The sequence below is a fragment of the Liolophura sinensis genome, chromosome 6, assembly GCF_032854445.1.
Source record: "Liolophura sinensis isolate JHLJ2023 chromosome 6, CUHK_Ljap_v2, whole genome shotgun sequence".
NCBI classification, from domain to species: Eukaryota; Metazoa; Mollusca; class Polyplacophora; order Chitonida; family Chitonidae; genus Liolophura; species Liolophura sinensis.
In genome coordinates this window covers 21,813,490-21,832,684 of record NC_088300.1, presented here as the reverse complement: position 1 = coordinate 21,832,684, position 19,195 = coordinate 21,813,490, and the positions used below count along the sequence as shown (strand labels likewise).

General features: G+C 38.1%; 1 protein-coding gene across 1 annotated transcript in view; it reads left to right on the top strand.

Annotated features, from left to right (window-relative positions):
* The window catches only part of LOC135467002 (muscle-specific protein 300 kDa-like), a 207,830-nt gene that overhangs the window by 114,311 nt on the left and 74,324 nt on the right, over positions 1-19,195 (top strand). The window contains 10 exon segments of the mRNA XM_064744755.1: positions 28-198; positions 864-1,040; positions 2,225-2,530; positions 4,211-5,878; positions 8,826-8,951; positions 13,092-13,210; positions 13,830-14,037; positions 15,562-15,888; positions 16,276-16,396; positions 18,319-18,524. Of these exon segments, the coding sequence (XP_064600825.1) occupies positions 28-198; positions 864-1,040; positions 2,225-2,530; positions 4,211-5,878; positions 8,826-8,951; positions 13,092-13,210; positions 13,830-14,037; positions 15,562-15,888; positions 16,276-16,396; positions 18,319-18,524 (3,429 nt within the window).

Here is a 19,195-nt window from a genome sequence, read left to right as displayed (position 1 = left end):
ACTTATTTTTTCTGCGTGCTGTTGCAGGCAATGCACGAGAAACTAACGTCCATGAAGCAGGAGTTGTCTAACGCATCCCAGCGCTGTGAGAGCCTCAGTGGTACAGAGTCTGCAGAACAGGCGCCTACTGATGAGGAGTCTGCCATTGCTGCCCTGGCCAGTCAAGTGGATGAGAATATGTTAGACTCCATCAACCAGGTGAGTCCTGCCAACCCATCACAGAACTCCTGGTCGCTGCAAGATATCTGATTCAGCGGCCATTAAAGAAAATAGTTCAGCCCTGAGATAAAATGTGAATTTTATGTTTAGTGCTAAAAAATTTTCGTTTCTATTTTGCCTGTGGTGATGAAAAGATTACAAGTTGCATGGAAGAACTTGGGAATAGTGTGAGAGGGCTGAATTATTGTAGTTCCTGAACAGATATGAAAGGGGGAAAAAAATCTCCCAATTTTTTTCATTCAAAATCCTAACTTGAAGCTGGATGTAAATGAGCAGTTTTCATGAGATATATATATATAGGGTAATAATTCAGTGACATGTATATTATCAGAGCATAAAAGAAAGCAAGGCTTTTGTACATCACTTCTTATTTAGAACATTGTATTGTGAGCTTTCCTTATTGGCTAATATTGCTCTTTGAATTTTGGCCTAAATTTTTCATTGTTTCGGAAATGCCTTGTACAAGCTTTGTAAAATCGGCAAATTTCATTGCTTTCATTGTTGATGCACTCATCTTATAGGTATACTATATCTGTTATTTCCTTTGATCCCTATTCTGCGGATGGCTGTATATTAAACCCTATGGACAATATAAAGTAAACAAGCACGTCTTACACCTTGCTGTTCATATTTACCTGCTGCAGGTGGAGTTGAGAATGGGTAAGCTGCGTGATGTCATCCACCAATGGGAGGGCATTGAGAGACAGCGAGGAGAGCTAAGGAACTGGCTACACTTCAAACAACAAGAGGTTCAGGAGCTGGAAGAAAAGGCCAACAAGCTTCACCCAGAGGCTGCAGGGCTGGAGATAGCCAAACTCCAGGTCCGTAGGAAACATTCAATGTTTAACATTCAGATCTATTAATATTCACTCCCAACATCGTGGGGCAACTTTGTCCAAAGGGTCTTGGCAGAGTCATGTCCATAGTTGTAGATCTGTTAGCAATCAAAGTATGTTGAAACCAGTGGGCGTTTCCACAAAGCTCCAACTGACGTGTAAGTCAAAATTTGAATATGATTTTAGAGATTGACAGATGATTTTAGATTATATTTGGGATATTATAATAGTAACATAACATATCTTATATGTTATCTTAAAGAAATAAGTGCAAAACGTTTAACTTCCTGTACCAAAGCTCAAGTATTGTTACAATGTTTTAAATTTTGACTTCCGTCAGAAATGGTTTTGTGGAAATTTCAGGTATCTTAATGAAATTCATTGAACTTGTTTAAATTTGATTCGCTGGAAAGCCTTGTGAAAATGAACATAGTCTGACAATATTTCACTGACATGTCACCTACATTCTATCAGTTGGCTGGCTAGTTAAGCATTTACATCTTCAAACCTACTGAAGCACAGGTAAATGAGTGAAACCCCAACAGTTTATTTGACAAGGGCCAATGCAAATGACCTTTGATCTGCTTTCTCAGGCCTTATGTTCATGTTTGGCTTTTTGACATGTATAGGCACAGTGTCTTCAAAATTCTGTGTTAGGCTAAAATATATCCAGGGATTGTGATTTGAGGGAGACTATTGTGATTACGTTGATTTAGTTAGGACACCTTCATGTTTTATATCGGGACAATTTTTATGAAAGTAAAATATATTTTATATTATGATTCTTGTATAGTGTGGATTAAAATGAACGACATTAATAATAAATGTACAGCCTGCATTGGTTCAGGCGTTCAGTATATTTTGGCATATCTCCATTGGGTAGAACGGTTGTACTGTAATTGTGATGCCGTAGAATGCATGTAGCTCTTAAATTTGATTTATTTATTCATTGATTGGTGTTTTACGCTGTATTGAAGAATATTTCACTTATATAACGGCGGACAGCATTATGGTGGGAGGAGACCGGGCAGAGCCCGGCGGAAACCCACAACCATCCACAGGTTGCTGACAGACCTTCTCACTTACGGCCGCAATATGGTGTGAGAAGACCGGGCAGAGCCCAGGGGAACATAAAATTGTAATTTATAGGCTTTGTATATTTCATTTAGACCTTGCGAGAAGAGATCGTAGCCAAAGGACCAAGTGTTCAAGGTTTTGTGGAGCGTTACCGAACCCTGACACAACACAAGCCCTCACTGGCTGATCCCGTGGTGAAGGCGCTGCAGGATGATTGGGAGGAGCTGGTTGGTCAGGTGGATAATCTGATTGAGGAGAAGGAGAAGGCGCTGCGATACGCACAGGATTACGAGAACCGTCACAATGACACCGAGGAAGACCTGGATAGACTGGCCCAGGAATTAGAGTGGATTGACAGGATGGAAGCCACCATGGATCAGAAGGGGCTACAGGCAGTGGTGAGTCATGTTGCATCACATCGTTGTTGTTGTTGTTGTGTGGCCATGCTAAATAGTTTAATGAAGAGACACTCAAGGCCACTTTCACAAAACTTTAGTAATATTTTTCTTTTTGACTTCTTCTGTTACATTTTCTGGGCTCAAATGCCTTAACCCAAAGTGATTTACACAGCTGTACACATGTATGTGCCAAGTTTTGTTAGAGTGAGCCTTGTAAGTGTAAATTTGCATGTTAAAACTGTTTGTGTTCAGGTATCGTAAGCTGTTCAATGTTGTATCTTAGTTGTTGTTGTTGGATAGCTCTTGTCTGCAAGTGTTTGTGAGTCTGACTTACCTGTCAGTTTAGGATAGGGCTAGTATCCAGGGGCAATACCTGCTTTGCATGACCTCAGTGGAAGTACGCTGTTATGTGGTTGCGATGTGATAAAGTAAACGTTTATTTCAGACATTTTTACCAGCTGTAATTATCTTGACATGTCACCATATGTAATTCACTCTTTACAACATGTTCTTCCCTCAATTATTTTTTCATATTTATCCTCTTCCAGATTTGGGGGGCATACCTGTTTAGTTTATAAATAATAAAATAAGTTACTTGTTCATTTTATTATGTTAAATATGGGGTAAGATTTGTGGAGTATTTAATTTTAAATTTATAAGGCATGCTTTAGGTTTTGATGGTTGTCAAAGAATAATTCGAATTGTTGCCTGGTTGTGCTCACAAGATGCCTTAAATGACCTTCATGTACGGCAGTCGCGCGCAGCCTCTTTTTCAAACGGTATTTCATGAATTAAAAAAGGAGGAGTCAGTTGATACATTTTTCCTCTTTGCCTGAAGAGTTCCTCGTTACAGGGCAATAATCACCACTTAAAAGGTATGTTGAATGGTTGAGAAATCATTCAGGGTAATAACAAGTTGCCAATCATGTCATTGAAATCTGATTGTCTTGTCAAAGCAGCTTACTGGCGGCAGAAAATGGGAGCCTATCTTATCGTTGAAAATAATTTGTCATTCATGTCTTCCTTGTTGTTTATTTAACCAATCCCCCATATCATTCTCATCATGTTGTTTTACCTTTGTTTTACCCCTTCTGTTATGGTGACGTGTGAAGACCTTGTTTAAATTTTCTCGCAGTTTTACTCTGATCGGGGTTCCCTTTATTTATCAGATATGAGGAAATGCAAAGCAAGTATAGACCATTAATCTCAGGTGATTGTTTGGTAGACTGTAGTTTGCTGCTTTGACATGAAAGAAAAACTTGGCTCATTTCTCCAGAGCATTGGTTGACAGTTTACATTGATCAAACAAACAAATTTCACAATTCACTGCTTGCACACATTTTGTCTCTTTTTGTCAACCTTTCTCAAGTAGCTAGTTGTCAAGTTTTTCTCACTTGTATTTGTCAGGATACTGATTTTCAATGAAATGATGTGGCAATGAAAAATCTCATTTTTCTAATTTAAATTTGTACAAAGAGTACCTGTGTTAAATGCAACAATTTGCATAAAATCTTTCTGTTAAACTGTTGAATCAGATAATTCAGATTTGTCTAACTGACCTTATAATACAGATAGCATAACTTCAAAAATGTGTTTAAACATTTGAATGAGTTGGTTTTGTAGCACAGTTTTTTCGTAGACTGTTCACCACAATAATGTCTCATGGTTTTACTTTCACAGCCTCCTAGAAGGAGAATTCTGAAGTCCCGAAGAACACAGACTCCTGGAGCTTCTGGTGGCGTAAGGTCTCATCGCCCAGGCTCTGATAATGACAGCGATGGCAACGACGATGGCTCTGACCACTTCCGTGGAGCGAGGTCACTGCCACTGGGTAACCATGGGCCAGCCCTTCCTCCACCACAATGTCATTTTAGACGCCCACACAGTAGCAGATATTTGTCCCCGTCCTATGGCGATCATCGATCACCATCACCATTTCACGGAGGACATCGTGGCCCTCCTAGCCATTCTGGACCTCCGAGTTTGAAAAAGGGGTCGGGAGCGTACGGCGAAGTGGAGTCGGAGACTGACGAATCGGGCTATGGTGACACATGTACCCAGCATGCTTCGAGCTTTGACACGGGCATGGACTACAGTCAGGAAGATTTGCTCTCTGCAGTGTCTGTGACCCCGCGCGGCGCTCAGTCCTACGCAGGCTATGACTCTGACGGGACTGAGAGCTACAAGTCAGATTACAAAGTACCTTTGGATCCTGAAGACCAGCGAGATGTGGCCTGCCAGACGCCGGGTTATGCCCAGACACAGACTCCACCTACTTTCCTGAACTCTGGGATTTCAATGGAAGACCTACAGACCTCCTTCAGAACCATGGATGCTCTAAAAGGTCTGGTAAACACTGACGGCACCCGGGAAATTCAAACCCAGACGGGCGACTCTGATGCTGCCAGTTCTTCTGGCACTAAGAAAAAGAAGAAGAAGAGGAGGCTGAGAAGTGAAATGCTGAAGGGAATATTAGCAGAGGTGAAGAGCATCAAGGCAGAGAAAGGCTTGGATTCATCGCCTAGCGAGATGGAGACTGATGCTGCCTCGGTGTCCAGCTTTAGGTCAGGGCGACCACAGGATGCAGTAGTAAACGGCTCAAGTCCTACTAAACCAAGACGTAGTCTGTTTGGTGGGGAGAGTCAGACTAATGCTAGCCGTGGACAGAGTCCATTCACCTCTCAGCCCTTTACATACCCATCTGAGACAATAGCAACCATACCCCCTGTGACTAACCACATACCCCAGTCTGCCGCTTCTGTGGTCATGTCCCCACCCCCTATCCAGGAGCAGATCTACCTCCCTCAGCAGCGGCCAACCTTAGGGGAAGGGGCGCCTCCAAATCTCCTTAACACATACCCTCAACCTACAAACAGAAGACGTCCAATCGGAGCTGATGATGTCGAAGCAGTTCACAGGAGACTGGATGCTCTTAGGAATTACGAGTTGCCTCCTCGTTCCACCCAGCCCCTCCAGCCCCCAATGAATCATAACCTCGCCCAGCAGGTGACACCTCAAGGTTTCACAGCCACCCAGATGGGCTTGCCAATGTGGACCCCAGTCATCCCAGCGTACATTGTCAAACCTCATCCTGCTAAAATCAAAAAACACAAATCCTACCCTCGCTACCATGTGCGAGATTTCACAAGGTCATATGACGACATTGACCTGCTTCTGTCCGACTCTGATGGAGGTCATAGATCACGGCGTCGGGATCGACGCATGAGTCGTGTCATCGACAGCTATCACCTTGATGATGCTCTTTTCGAAGCAGCAGTCGCATCCCGGCAACTCAAGAAGTTGTCTCAAAAAATGAAAAATTCTCTCAGGGATGAAATCCTCAAGGGATAATTTTCAGTACAATCAGTGGATCATCTGCTCTTGAAGACGTGATTTGTCAAGAATTACAGCAAGTTTTATATCATGTTTACATAAGTAGATTTTAACTACAATACGTGTATGCGCTTTTTTTTTGTCCTTGTGGTGTTCCGTTTAAATTATTCCGCAGTAAGTTTTATTGTGAAGCCAGTTTCATTTCACTGATGTTCATCTTGTGAGAAGTCAATAAACACATTATTGATTGTCTTGATAGAGGTCTATACATCACTGTATAAAGGTGTAACAGGTTTTTGACTGGTACATGTGACATGTGAAGGGTTTGATAATTCTTACTGTTACTGATTTGTATATGACCACACGTAACTCTCTTTAAATTATGTTCCATCGTCTTAGTGCAAGGGGAAAACACAAGCTGTGGGCTTGCAGTTATGTGATGTATAAATTCAGTGTTAAGGTTTTGTGCTGTAGTTCATGAATTTAATAAATTCATGTACAGACCATCATTAAAGTTTGCAAAGACTGTGATAGATGGTTTTTAGCTTGTTATTATTTAGTTCACATTTTTATTGGAATGTTTTTGTTTTAGAAAATTTATTTAAGATTTTTTGTCATATTAAAACAGATAATTAAAATATAGCTTAGAATTTAATTTTCGTAGTTTGTTTTTTTTTTAAGTTTATTTATTGATTTAATGATTTCAAATTTGGCATTCAATGTCAAGTGTAACAAATCTTATGAGTTTCAAGATGATTTATTCATAATACTGTGTGTAACATTGTGTAAGTGTGCAAAAAATCATTTGTGGTGCATGTATGTATAAATTTGTCTTTGCAGCATATTTTTACTTTATATGAACAAGTGAATTTAATAGCGATTATTAGTCCTAGCTCTGCTTGCCTTCTTATTATACCTTGATTGAAAATCAAAATCACCAGAGCTTTTTTTTATGTGTGTTGAATATCTGTTTATACTGAGTGTTATGTGTTTGGCATTCAAAGTGTTTTCATTGTTCAGCCTGGTGGCTGTAGTTGCATTTTTCTGGAAACAAAAGTTGAGTTATGCAATCTTTTGAACTTTCCAACATTCCAACACAGAATAATTCTTCCATCTTCACAAATGCAACTGATCATTCCTTATAGTGTGATACATTGTGGTTTGCAATTATATTTTGTTAAACAGATAATTGACCTGTTGGAATTACAACTGCCCCTTAAATGTTATTTTTGTAACTTGTACTACATGTTTATGTGTGACGGAGCAAAATATTGACTACTCCCATTTAAATTTTCTGTGATACACATTTTCCTTCCAGTCAATATTTGTTACTTTACTTTTAGAAAATATATACACTCATAGTTGTTGTTTACACGTTCTCACATTGTATTTATCAGTTTATTTTGTAAATGTGACATTCATGGTTACATACACATAGTGCATCCCGTCCAGCCATCGTGCACTCAGTTTAGCATGAATTTTTTTTAATAACAAAAGAATGAGATGTGATTAATTACTGCTGAATTATAAGGCTTTGTTGTGTTTCTCTTTCAATTGATTTACTCTATTTTATATATAGCCAGTTGACCAAAGTGAATTTATTGTTAATTTGATACACAACCTGTGCTGTAGAGATTTAAACACGTTTACGTCTAATATACGTTTATCTCCAGGTTGTTTTATTAAGAACTTTGAAACCCGTACACTGTATATTTTTAATAAAAGTCCATTTAAATATAACTTAATGTATCCATGTTTGTCGTGATTTCTGTGTGAATCTAGGAGATATAATGGTTACTTGGGTTTGACCAGAGATTGTGAAACAGTACCGTATTGTGAAAATCATTTCATGCTTTGGATGGTAATGAAATTTAGATGTCCATTCCTATCATTTTATACACGCATGCAGTCAGGACAGTTACTAGCATGAATATTTGAACCTTTATGATAGTAAACTATACATATATGAGAGGATGTTAAACTATCACACATGTATTTAAAGTCCACAATTCTGTCCCTAGGAAGATAAGATGTTCATAGCACGTTCACATTTTCATCTACGATATATAGTTTTTGCGGACTCTGGGTCAGAACTGTAACCAGTCAAAGTGCACACCATGGTCATGCATTTATACATGATGCATCTGATAAGTGCCCATCCTACATGTGCCAGGTGCTGTCTTCATGCGCTGATCAAACAAATGAAGAGCACAGTATTTCTTTGAAGCACTGATATTCTAACTTTTAAGAGCGCTTACAAACACACCAGTAGCTTACAGAAGAATGACAGTGTCCAGCAGTGCAAACATTAAGTCTCCATGGTGTTTCATGATTGTTTAATGGTAAAGGCTCCATAGGAGAGATTGAGCTTTTTGATTAGGTTCAATTTTAATCAAATCAGGTAAACTAATCAGATTTTGACTTCTGTGATTTAATTCTCTAAGATTTCTCTTGGCCATGAAATGGTTAAATATTGCTTTGCATCAGTCAGTATTTTCACCAGTGACAGTTACATTTGCATGCCTTCCTATAACTATACAGTCAGACATATTTCATATCAATACTTGAAATGTCCATAAAGTTTGCAGATTATAAAACCTGCCTGAACATGCTGGTTGGTTATATGTGTGTTTGTGATCACCCGTGTATGTATAGTGGATGTAGAAGTGTATGTAAGAATGTTTGCTCAGGTCAGAGTTTGCCCTCCCCTCCATTCTGATAATGGACTAACTTACACCTCTTAGCCGACTGGTGTATTCAGAGCGATACATTATACATAAACAGGCGAGACCTGTAGGGAAATATACCACAGGTGTTCTTGTGATGGAGTGGTCACTGATTAGGAAATGTTTCGAAAGGCTCTCTTTTTCGTAGAATTAGTAGAAATGACAAAGTGATATCCCAGAAATTTTATGCTCCTTGAAAACAGTGCCGATGTAAATGGAAGGTATGTTGAGTTAAGCACCTGTATGAAAAGTGTCAACAACAACATTTCATCACCATGGGATCCAGATTGTCTGTACTAAACTGTACATCTGGTCAGTCTAAGAAAACACCCAGGAGATGGAAGAAAAGAAAATTGAAAAAGGTAAAATGAACATAAGATTCTCAGTTTAACTTGATACATTTAAGTAGAACTGGAGCCTGTGTTGTCTGTTGTAAGAATGACCATACCTATTCACATGTCTACATGCACGTACGTGTAGACTGATGCAAATCTTGGTTTATATTTGTGGAAATAACTTGCGCAGTTAAGTAAGGAATACTTTTCTGACAAATTCAGTTACCCTCAAAGGGCAAAAATATGACAACTTGCCAACAAAATTAAAACAGCAGGAAAATTAGCATACAAACTGAATGCTGTGGGTATTTTTTTTTTTTTTTAGTTTTTTACATGGAGAGTATTAGTTTAGTTTTCTCTGATTTGGCCAGTAACCATTTTTTTCTTACTGGAAACATCCTTCATGTCCTAATTAGGCCAACTTGGACAGGAAACTCAACCCAAAAGCCATGTTCAAATATCATAATTTACATTATCAAACAGTTTTACTTAGGACAGTTTGTAACTAGTGTTGTGTGACTGTGTTCAAACCACAGTATATTTCCTGCACTTTTAGGTCATTCAATTTTTATCAACTTGAACAGATGCAGTTGCATTCATGTTGATATCCTGAAGCGTTAAGCATTAGTCATTAAAGCTAGATTAGATTAAAGTAGAGCTAAAGTAATGATGTCAAATGCCGGGTCATGTGATGTCATACCAAAGACTTTAAAAACAAAAATAGTACTTGTTGCTGCCTCGCTTGGCGCTCAACACTGAGAGAATGTCAAATGCCAAATTTTAGCTAAAAGGTCATTGGAATTTAAATTAAATGGCAACAGCCAGGTGCTCAGAATACATGGTATTTGGTATGTACGTAATTTGGCCACCTGTTGACATACGTATTGCGCTACCTGAGATTGGGATTCCTACAATAGAATTACACCTGTGCAATCTAATCACATAGCAGAAAGTTAATGAATGTACTAGCCAATTGGATGGTTGTTGAGGACATATGAACTTTGACCTCAGGGGTCTTAATAGCGTACAAGTACATCATAACATTTAACTGGTCAATGGTTAGATTAATTTTAAATTCCTTTGAAATGACCTGCGCTACTGCTGTCCTAGCTAGGTCATCTCTCCAACTATGATAAGGGTATTCTGCCTGCAGCACCGTGTCTGTATGCCATCGTAAACTTTGACTGCATCATATCATAAGAACTGAGGAGTTGAATTTTATCAAATTTGTCTAAGAAGTGTCACAATCTTTGCCTTTAGAATACTTCAAGGTTTAAGGTATATTTATCCACTTGTCTTTTTGAGGGTTTTCGCTTTGTTTGAGGCAGTAACCTTGTCTCCAGAATTGCCAAACAAGTTTACGGTAGGCCTATAAAATAACGGAAAAAAATTGGCCCCAATCCCAGCCGAGACCCTGTTATTAGAAATCAAATCTGATTTGAAGCATTAAGACAACAATCTCCCATGGTTTCCATCCTCCATTATGGTGTCCTGGAATAATAGAGTTATGATGTATAATTGGTGCCAGAATGTTATAAATTAGTTTAAATTTGCAATGGATGCATGTACTTGTTCATGTTCATTTACCGGTTTGCATAGCAGTCTAGTGCAAATCAGTACCCACATACAGAAACAAGACCTTTTCAATTGCCCTATGTCGTGTCACGGCACGAAAAGAAACAAGACTCAACATATTTTAGCAAACTTACAATCAAACAGTTTCTTTATATCAGATACATACATGTATTAGTGCTTTGTGTTTGGTGTACATGCATTTTGTTAAAAAGACAAAAAATAAACTAAAACCGGGGACAGATTGTGTAAAGGTACTGTTGATAAGTTTAGCAGATGATTTATACTGTTAATTTTGTGTGGTAGTATAAAAACTTACATAGGAGAAGGCTCAGAAATATTGGATAGTGCACATAATTGTGCAGATGTATGCTACATATTATTAAGTAGTGATGTATTTCACAAAGAACTCTATTTAGAACAAATGCTTGAAATATTTATTCATACATTGGACAAATATATGAACATTTGATATGACTGGAGATGTTCATGTTGAGCTGTGGTGCTGCCAGACATGCATGGACCGCAAGGACTTGTTATGTGGTATTAAGCCTCACATAACATCGTGTGGAAAAAATAAACTGTACAAGACAAAAGCTTCCTTAAATTGACAATGGCTGAGTTGTTAATCTGGGAGCCTCTCACCAATGCAGTTGCTGTGAGTTCAAATCCAGCTCATGTAAGATACAACTGATATGGGAAGGTCTAGCTGCCAGCGACCTAGGGATGGTGGTATGTTGCTCCCCCAGCATAATGCTGGCCATCACATTGCTGGCCATCACAGACATTTGCATACCTGCCTTCAATCAACATGGACGTTCCAAGTCAATCATCGATCACCTAGGCTAATTATCAAAATGACATTCAACACAAACCACCAAATAAAATGTATGTAGTATGAAATTAAGACATTGAAACGAGAAACATTTTTCAATCATATTAAAAAGACACAAGGAATGTTCTTGGCAAAGGAATGAGTCCCAGTATCCAATTGCTATGCTACCATGTACCTTTCTAATTTGTAAGATGTTGATAATAAATATCTGTATCTCAGTTGAATCAGTTGATTGTGACCGTTCATATTTTGAATTTGGTGATCTAATTAAACATGAATGAATATATGGCACCTAGCTCTGGGTGAAGTGGAATTAGACACTGTTACGAAGCAAAGTGCTAGAGATTCTGAACAGTCTGTCCATATTTACTTACAAGAGAATTATACTCATTGTAAAACTTAAGAAACTTAGTGTGAAGGTGTTTGATGGAATATTCTTGACAACAGTTTTTGCAGTAATAACTTGTGAAGTTGGTTGTCCTAATGTAGCACAATGGGGTATAACAAATGCTACAAGGTGAGATACATGAATGGGATTTTCCTTATGCTGTAAACTTGATCAGCATCGTGCATAGCTAAGGTGACACCACACCACTTTTTTGGAGTTTCCAAATACGGTACATTGAACAATATGCCAAAATAAGTCAGATCCGGTTGATGTTCCCGCCAAGTTCCTTAAAGTGTTTGGAACTTGCGTGTACTTTTATGTATATTAACACCAGGAACACTGTATAATCTTGAATGGATTGACACAAGTGAAATAAATAATTACCAGGCTACAGGAATGTTGGGAACTTTGCCAGACAGCTGGTCAATAAATACTGTAATGCTAATGACACCTGAAAACATTGCACCTGTATCTTGCTGTATCCATGTACGTGCTCTACTAAGGGTGCTTTGTTATGTAATACCTCATTTATGAGGTGACATGTATTATACTTGGGTGTTGTATTTTGGAGAGAACTGTAAATGCATATAATATTTTACAAGTCAGTCGATAAAAGCCAGAGGACATAAAAATGTCAGAAGGCACGTTTTATAAAATTGATTTACGTATATGCCTGTTAATGACATTAATGAGGGCATATTGACCCTGAAAAAACAAACAGCTTAAACATGTAGCTGTAGATTTTATACAGTACAGGGCAGTGTAAATATGGAAAGAATGTAGAATTGCCATTCCAAGAAATGGCAACTTTGTATTAGGATTTTGTAATTTTACGTGCTTGTACATTGTCCATTAGACAAGATTGGTGATTTATGTCACAAACTGTTTAAAAAAAACCAAGTCAGAGGCAGCGCCCGTTGCATTTATGAATACTATTTTTTTTTTTTTGATATTCCACACTGCACTTCTTTAGCTATACACAGTAAGTATGAAGTTGACCAGATGAATGCTTGTGGAATTAAATGATTACTGAAATATCCCTTCCTTTTTAATTGTTGTAAGATTGTCATAGCATTATGATGAAAATCCCTACTATGACCTTCAGTATGTTCTTATGCATGAGGTTCCTCAAGGATTCAGTCCTGACCTCCTTATGAAAACACTCGTACCCATGTACAGGTGTCATTTGATTTTCAGGTAAATGCCTAGCCTCACAACCTTGCCACTGGTCAGTTACAGAGCACATGAGTTTGGCAACTGGAATAGACTTGCTCTTGTCGTCTTCAGTTTGTGTTACCTGTAATTGTGTAAAATGTTACTTTAAGATGTTAGTAAGTACTTTTGATTCCTATTTCATAATTTAATTTTACAGAAACTAAAAGAGAAGGTTACTGAGAAGGAACAAGCTGTTGAGGAGTTAAGAACCAGTGCTGCTAAGCTCACCCCTACCCTGAGTCGGTTAGAACAAGATGTGGTACAGAATCAACTGAGGTGAGTAATAACTCTGAACTTACTTTCACAACTTTGTCCATATACTATAGCAATAGTGCACTTTGATGCTATCAAAGCTACCACCCTTCAGGGAAGTAGTGTGTATCTTCTGCTCCTAATTGATTTGCTGCCACAGTGCTTGGATCGATCTTTTTCTGAATCCTCTGTGAATCATACTCAGTTCAGTAAGCAAAAAATATATCAGTGGACTATCACATGAATCCCAATGTCCTTTCATTGCACATCTTGGATCAAACCGTATATATCTGCCCTACAAAAGTAACTTTAGAAATTACAGAGTTTTGGGAACTTGCTATGTTGTTGGTAGGGTATATTTTGATTGATTGTTTTAAATTACATTACAAGACTGAATGTGTGAATATCTGTATACATTTATTACACAGTCAGCGTGCTTTTAGCCTGCTTCATTAAATAATGATTTGAACCTGTAAAAAGAGCTTCACTTTTGTTCACAGCCAGATGATTTTTTTTTAACCTTATTTCTTAACTTTACCTATAATATTATCTCTTAACTTTTAACTTAACTTATATTTATCTCTTACCTGTCCTTTTTGTATCATTTGTTGACATTACTGTTGACATTGGTATTTGGTTTCAGAGATGTGGATAAGCACCTGTCTGACCTCCAGTCTCAGGCAGACAAGAAAACACGGGCTTACAAGGTGCTGGGTTCAAGTCTGGGTGATGTGGAGGCCGAGGTGGAGACTTACTTGAGCTGGCTGAAGGAGAGAGATGAGGAGCTGTCAGAAGAGGAGAAACTGAAGCACACTGTCAGCTATGTGGAGAACAGAATAGCGGAGAATAAGGTAAGTGATGAAATGGGACAAGAATGGAAAAACTGAAACGTACTGTCAGCTATGTGGAGAACAGAGTAGCGGAGAATAAGGTAAGATGAATGGGACAAGAATGGAGAAACTGAAACGTACTGTCAGCTATGTGGAGAACAGAATAGCGGAGAATAAGGTAAGTGATGAAATGGGACAAGAATGGAAAAACTGAAACGTACCATCAGCTATGTGGAGAACAGAATAGCGGAGAATAAGGTAAGTGATGAAATGGGACAAGAATGGAAAAACTGAAACGTACCATCAGCTATGTGGAGAACAGAATAATGGAGAATAAGGTAAGGGATGAACTGGGACAAGAATGGAGAAACTGAAACGTACTGTCATCTATGTGGAGAATAGAATAGCGGAGAATAAGGTAAGGGATGAAATGGGACAAGAATGGAGAAACTGAAACGTACTGTCAGCTATGTGGAGAATGATAAACTATGTCAGCAGAAACTGATACATACCATTTAGGATATAATAGGGGAGAATAATATAATTATACTACACAGGAGACAAAGGACTTGTACACCATGGGTTATATAGAGTGGAATGTGGCCGTGATGCTCCATTCAATATAATTAATGGAGCAGAGGGCTCGAGGCATCATGAGGACATTCCACTACTTAAAACCTACCCTGCTGACAATCGTGTGTTTACATGGCTAAAAACATATTTTTGCCGTTAGGTCTACATGCTAAGCGACAGATTTGTTGCTTAGTGGCACCTTATTGCTTACTACCTATTGTTCCATTCCTTAAAAGTAATGAGGAGATGTAACAATAGTTTGACGTCATAGTTGAGCTTTAATAGGTCATTAACCAAGATTCAGTGTTGGTATCCAACAACAGTGAAAGCAGTGTTAAGGTAAACGTTAAAGGTGGTTTCTCTAAAAATACTGCATATATTGAGCTCAGGTTTTGCGTACAGATAAAGCTCAACTACTCAAATGGGGTGTTCTTACATGTTGATGTCTTATATGTTGATGTCTTACATGTATATTAATTACCAAAAATTGCACAATTCAAGATTTATGTGCAGTAGAATCAATGCTAAATTAAATGTAAGGTTTGTGTTTCAAAAAGTACTGCATATATTATGCTCAAGTTTTTGCATACATGTAAAGCACGATCATATGAAAAGGATGCTGTATTGTTGATGCTTTACGTGATTACTTTACCGTAACTTACCAGATTCAGGACAATTCACTCTTTTGTGTATTAGAATCCATGTTAAGGTGAAAGTTTAAGTATTTTATTTGTTGAGCTCAAGTTTTGCATTCTTGCGTCTCCTGCGGGAAAACTTTTTGATAGCCTTCCTACTAAATCTATAGTTTATAAACTTAAGTTCAAAAAATATTAAGTATAAAACATCAAGTTCTGTTTTTCAAAAAAATGATACTTTGTAGGATATAATGTCATAAGATGTTGGGATTTGCAAGAAAGGTTTCATTTTTGAAAGTTTAAAAACAGTGTGGTCTGATCTTCTTGTTCTTGACAGAGACTATGTCAGGACCTGGACAGCAGACAAGCTGTACTGGTCTCTGTAGTGAAGAAAATGGAGGCTTTGACATCTGACTTGTCAAAACCAGAAAGAAGTCGCATCGCTGAAATGATCAACAGAGTTCAAGAAGACCATCAGCGGGTATCCCAGAAGGCCGAGGGGAAAACAACTTGGCTTCAGGAGTGTTTGGAAGATAGGGAGATCTTCTTGGCAAATCTGGAGAAAACTGTTCATTGGCTGGTTGGGAAGGAGAAAGTACTGGAAAAGTTGAACGTGGCCAAAGTACATTCATCTGACATTGAGAAACAAAGTGAAAAGGCCAAGGTTTGTAATTTTGACGCTGTTTTGGAATGGTGAATGGTGAACAATAATTTTGACACTGTTTTGGAGCAGTGGTCGGTGAACAATAGGAAGCATACTTTACAATACATGCAATATTGCAGAATCATTCGTTGACAGTGTAAAAGGAGATGATTTTGTCAAATCAACTTTTCATTATTTTTGTGCAAATAGCCTTAAGAGTTGTTCCTTGTTTAAATGTTCAATGAATACCACTTGCTCCCTGTAATATGGTGTGCATATCTGCATGCTGCACCTGGAAAGTTACTGTCTGTAACTTACCAAAGGTCTGTGGTTTATATCGGTTGATTACCTCTGCTATAATGTGGCGCCATCTCGCTGATTACGTACCTGTCAATTTCTTATGATCAGGTCCTGATGAAGGAGGTAGTTCAGCACGAGCCCGCACTGGCTGTACTAGAGGAGCAATGTGACAAAGTACAGGACACCTTAGACCCAGAGAGCGATGAGGAGATTATCAAGAACAGACAAGGTAAACAATGTAGTAAAACAGACAAGGTAAACAATGTAGCAAAGCAGGAAAGGTAAACTTTGTAGTAAAACGGTCAATGTAAACAATGTACATGTAGTAAAGCAGGCAAGGTAAACAATGTACATGTAGTAAAGCAGGTAAGGCAAACAATGTACATGTAGTAAAGCAGGTAAGGTAAACAATGTAGTTAAACAGACAATATCAGCAATGTTGTAAAGCAGGCAAGGTATGCATTGTTGTACAAGAGACAAGATATGCATTGTTGTACAAGAGACAAGGTATTCATTGTTGTACAAGAGACAAGGTATGCATTGTTGTACAAGAGACAAGGTATGCATTGTTGTACAAGAGGCAAGGTGAACAATGCAGTAAAACAGACAAGGTAAAGGATGCAGTAAAAGAGACAATGTAAATGTATTTAAGTAATCAAGGTATATAATGTAGTAGAGCTGACAAGGTAAACAATGTAAAAATCCAGCAACGTAAACAATGTAAAAAGCCAGCAAGGTAAACAATGTAAAAAGCCAGCAAGGTAAACAATGTAAAAAGCCAGCAAGGTAAACAATGTAGTAAAGCAGGCAAGGTAAACAATGGAGTGAAGGTAAACATCATGGTAGAGACATTCTTAATCATGTCACATCTGAAGTTGGTGAGGTCACCTGCCTTCAGCTATTGTTCACATGCAGGAAAGTTTATCATTTACTTGCAAAAGGTCTGAGGTTTCCTGCACCCACAAAAATGACTGCAGCTGTACTGCAGATATTCTTGAAATACGGTATTGAACACCAATCTTGTTGATCTGTTGCAATCCAAAGTATGCCTCATTGAATGTAAAAAGTACAACAATTGTCAAATCAGATTTCCTTTCTCCATTAACCAAGTGTAAAATTAGCTGAATTACATACATTTATGCACACATCTTCAGTAAAGTTGAGAAGAATGTTGTTCATAGGGGAATGTTGTTCAGAGGTGAATATTTAAAAAATATTGTCTTTGAAGTATCATACAAGAGAACATTTTAGCATTCGAGATCATGAGCCTTCCTGCGTGATCTTAAGGTATTGAGACAAGGCTTGTATGTATATATGGGTTCCATCATCGCAATGATTTCAGCCAAACTTTGGGGATAATTGTTGATAGAGCAGTATCAGATATTTAATAAGTATTTTCAGATTGCTTTCAGAGTCTAAATCTGTATTAATGGTATAAAGTCAAGCAACTACCTGCATCTGAATTAATCACAAACATCCAAAATAAAAATGAACTATTTACCCAGCGTCGAGAACACAGTGAGGAACTCACCATAATTATTGTTGTATCCCCTGTGAATTCTGTTCTGCAAAATCAAGTTGTAAGTGTGTAAATATGTTTAAATTGCCATGGTTCAGCTTGAGCAGGGACAGAGATGATAATACCCACGGACGCCTGTAAATAGCGCTCTGCTCAACAGTTCGGTATATTTGCCATCGCGCGCAATTGTTTATATAAGGTGAAAGTAGTCATCTCAGATCAGGTGATGTAATGCACATGCCTCGCTTTCAATGTCGCTGTTGTAAAAAGAATGGCGCCCAAGTCTAATAAAGATGTAATCTTAGTCAGTAGGTACATCTCTATTTCAGAATGAACATTTTAGATGTGATTACCCTAAATGACCTCAAATTTAACCCACAAAAGTGCATTTTTAGAGACAAATAAATGTCACAAAATGTTATTTTGGTGCTGTAACTTACAATTTTCCAGTAGAATATGATCCCATGTTCCAAGCAAACCTCAAAACAACTTCCTAAAATCAATAGAACCCTCAGAATCAGGAAAAATCCTCAAGTTACGTGCAAAATTTTCGGTCATTGTGGGGTAATTTTGAAACTATGTGAAGACCTATGATGTAAACTAATAACACTTTGTTTTGTTTGTATCACCAGACATCAACATCCGTTACAACGAATTGAAGTCCTGCCTGGAATCCTTGTCTCAGAAGCTGAAGGAGTCTGCAGCCAGTCGCAAAGAGTTGGAAGCTGACATAATGAAGGTGGAGCTGTGGTGTCGTGAAGCTGAAGTGAAGTGCTCAAGGGAACTGAAGCTGGACTGTAGTCTGGAGGCTCTGGATGACCAGAGAATCAGCTACCTGGTATGATCATCATTTTCTTCTCTCTTGTAATCTGGCTCAAAAGTGGAGAATTTTTGTGTAGAATCCTTGGTCTAGCAGGTGTTAAAAAAATACACCATTCATTGTTCAGTGAACTTTTTTGTCTTAGTGTTGTCATGAATTTAGCAGGGAAAAAGCTTTAGTGTTGGAAATCGGTGGTTGTCATAAGATGGGATGAATGAGGAATGGGAATTTTTGGTATATGGACTCATGTGGATGGCAACCCTGCTGTGATAGACCTAACTTCTTCAGTTTGTATAAATCACAATTTTGTTGTATGTCTGAACACCAGTATCAAGTGAATTACCTCAACAGTGTGCTATACTGAGTGTTTGATCTACAGAAGTTGTTTGCCTGTGAGAAAGGTGTTGCCTCCAGTGACTTGTCCATTGCTCGGTGCCATGCAAAGAAGTATTAAATGTTGGTATGGTACATTATATGTACACGTAGTAATGAAAATATTGACCAGATATACCTCCAAGTTTTCCTGGTTTTTTGGTCTCTACATGTAGTCCTCTATATTTTATCCCCAATGAGTTGAGGATTTTGTTTTTATTCTTCTGTAATTGTCATATTCTTTGTCTTCTATTTGTGAAGAAAATGGTCTACGGGTTAGATGTTCGTGTTAATTGAGTGTGTTTTGGTATATTATT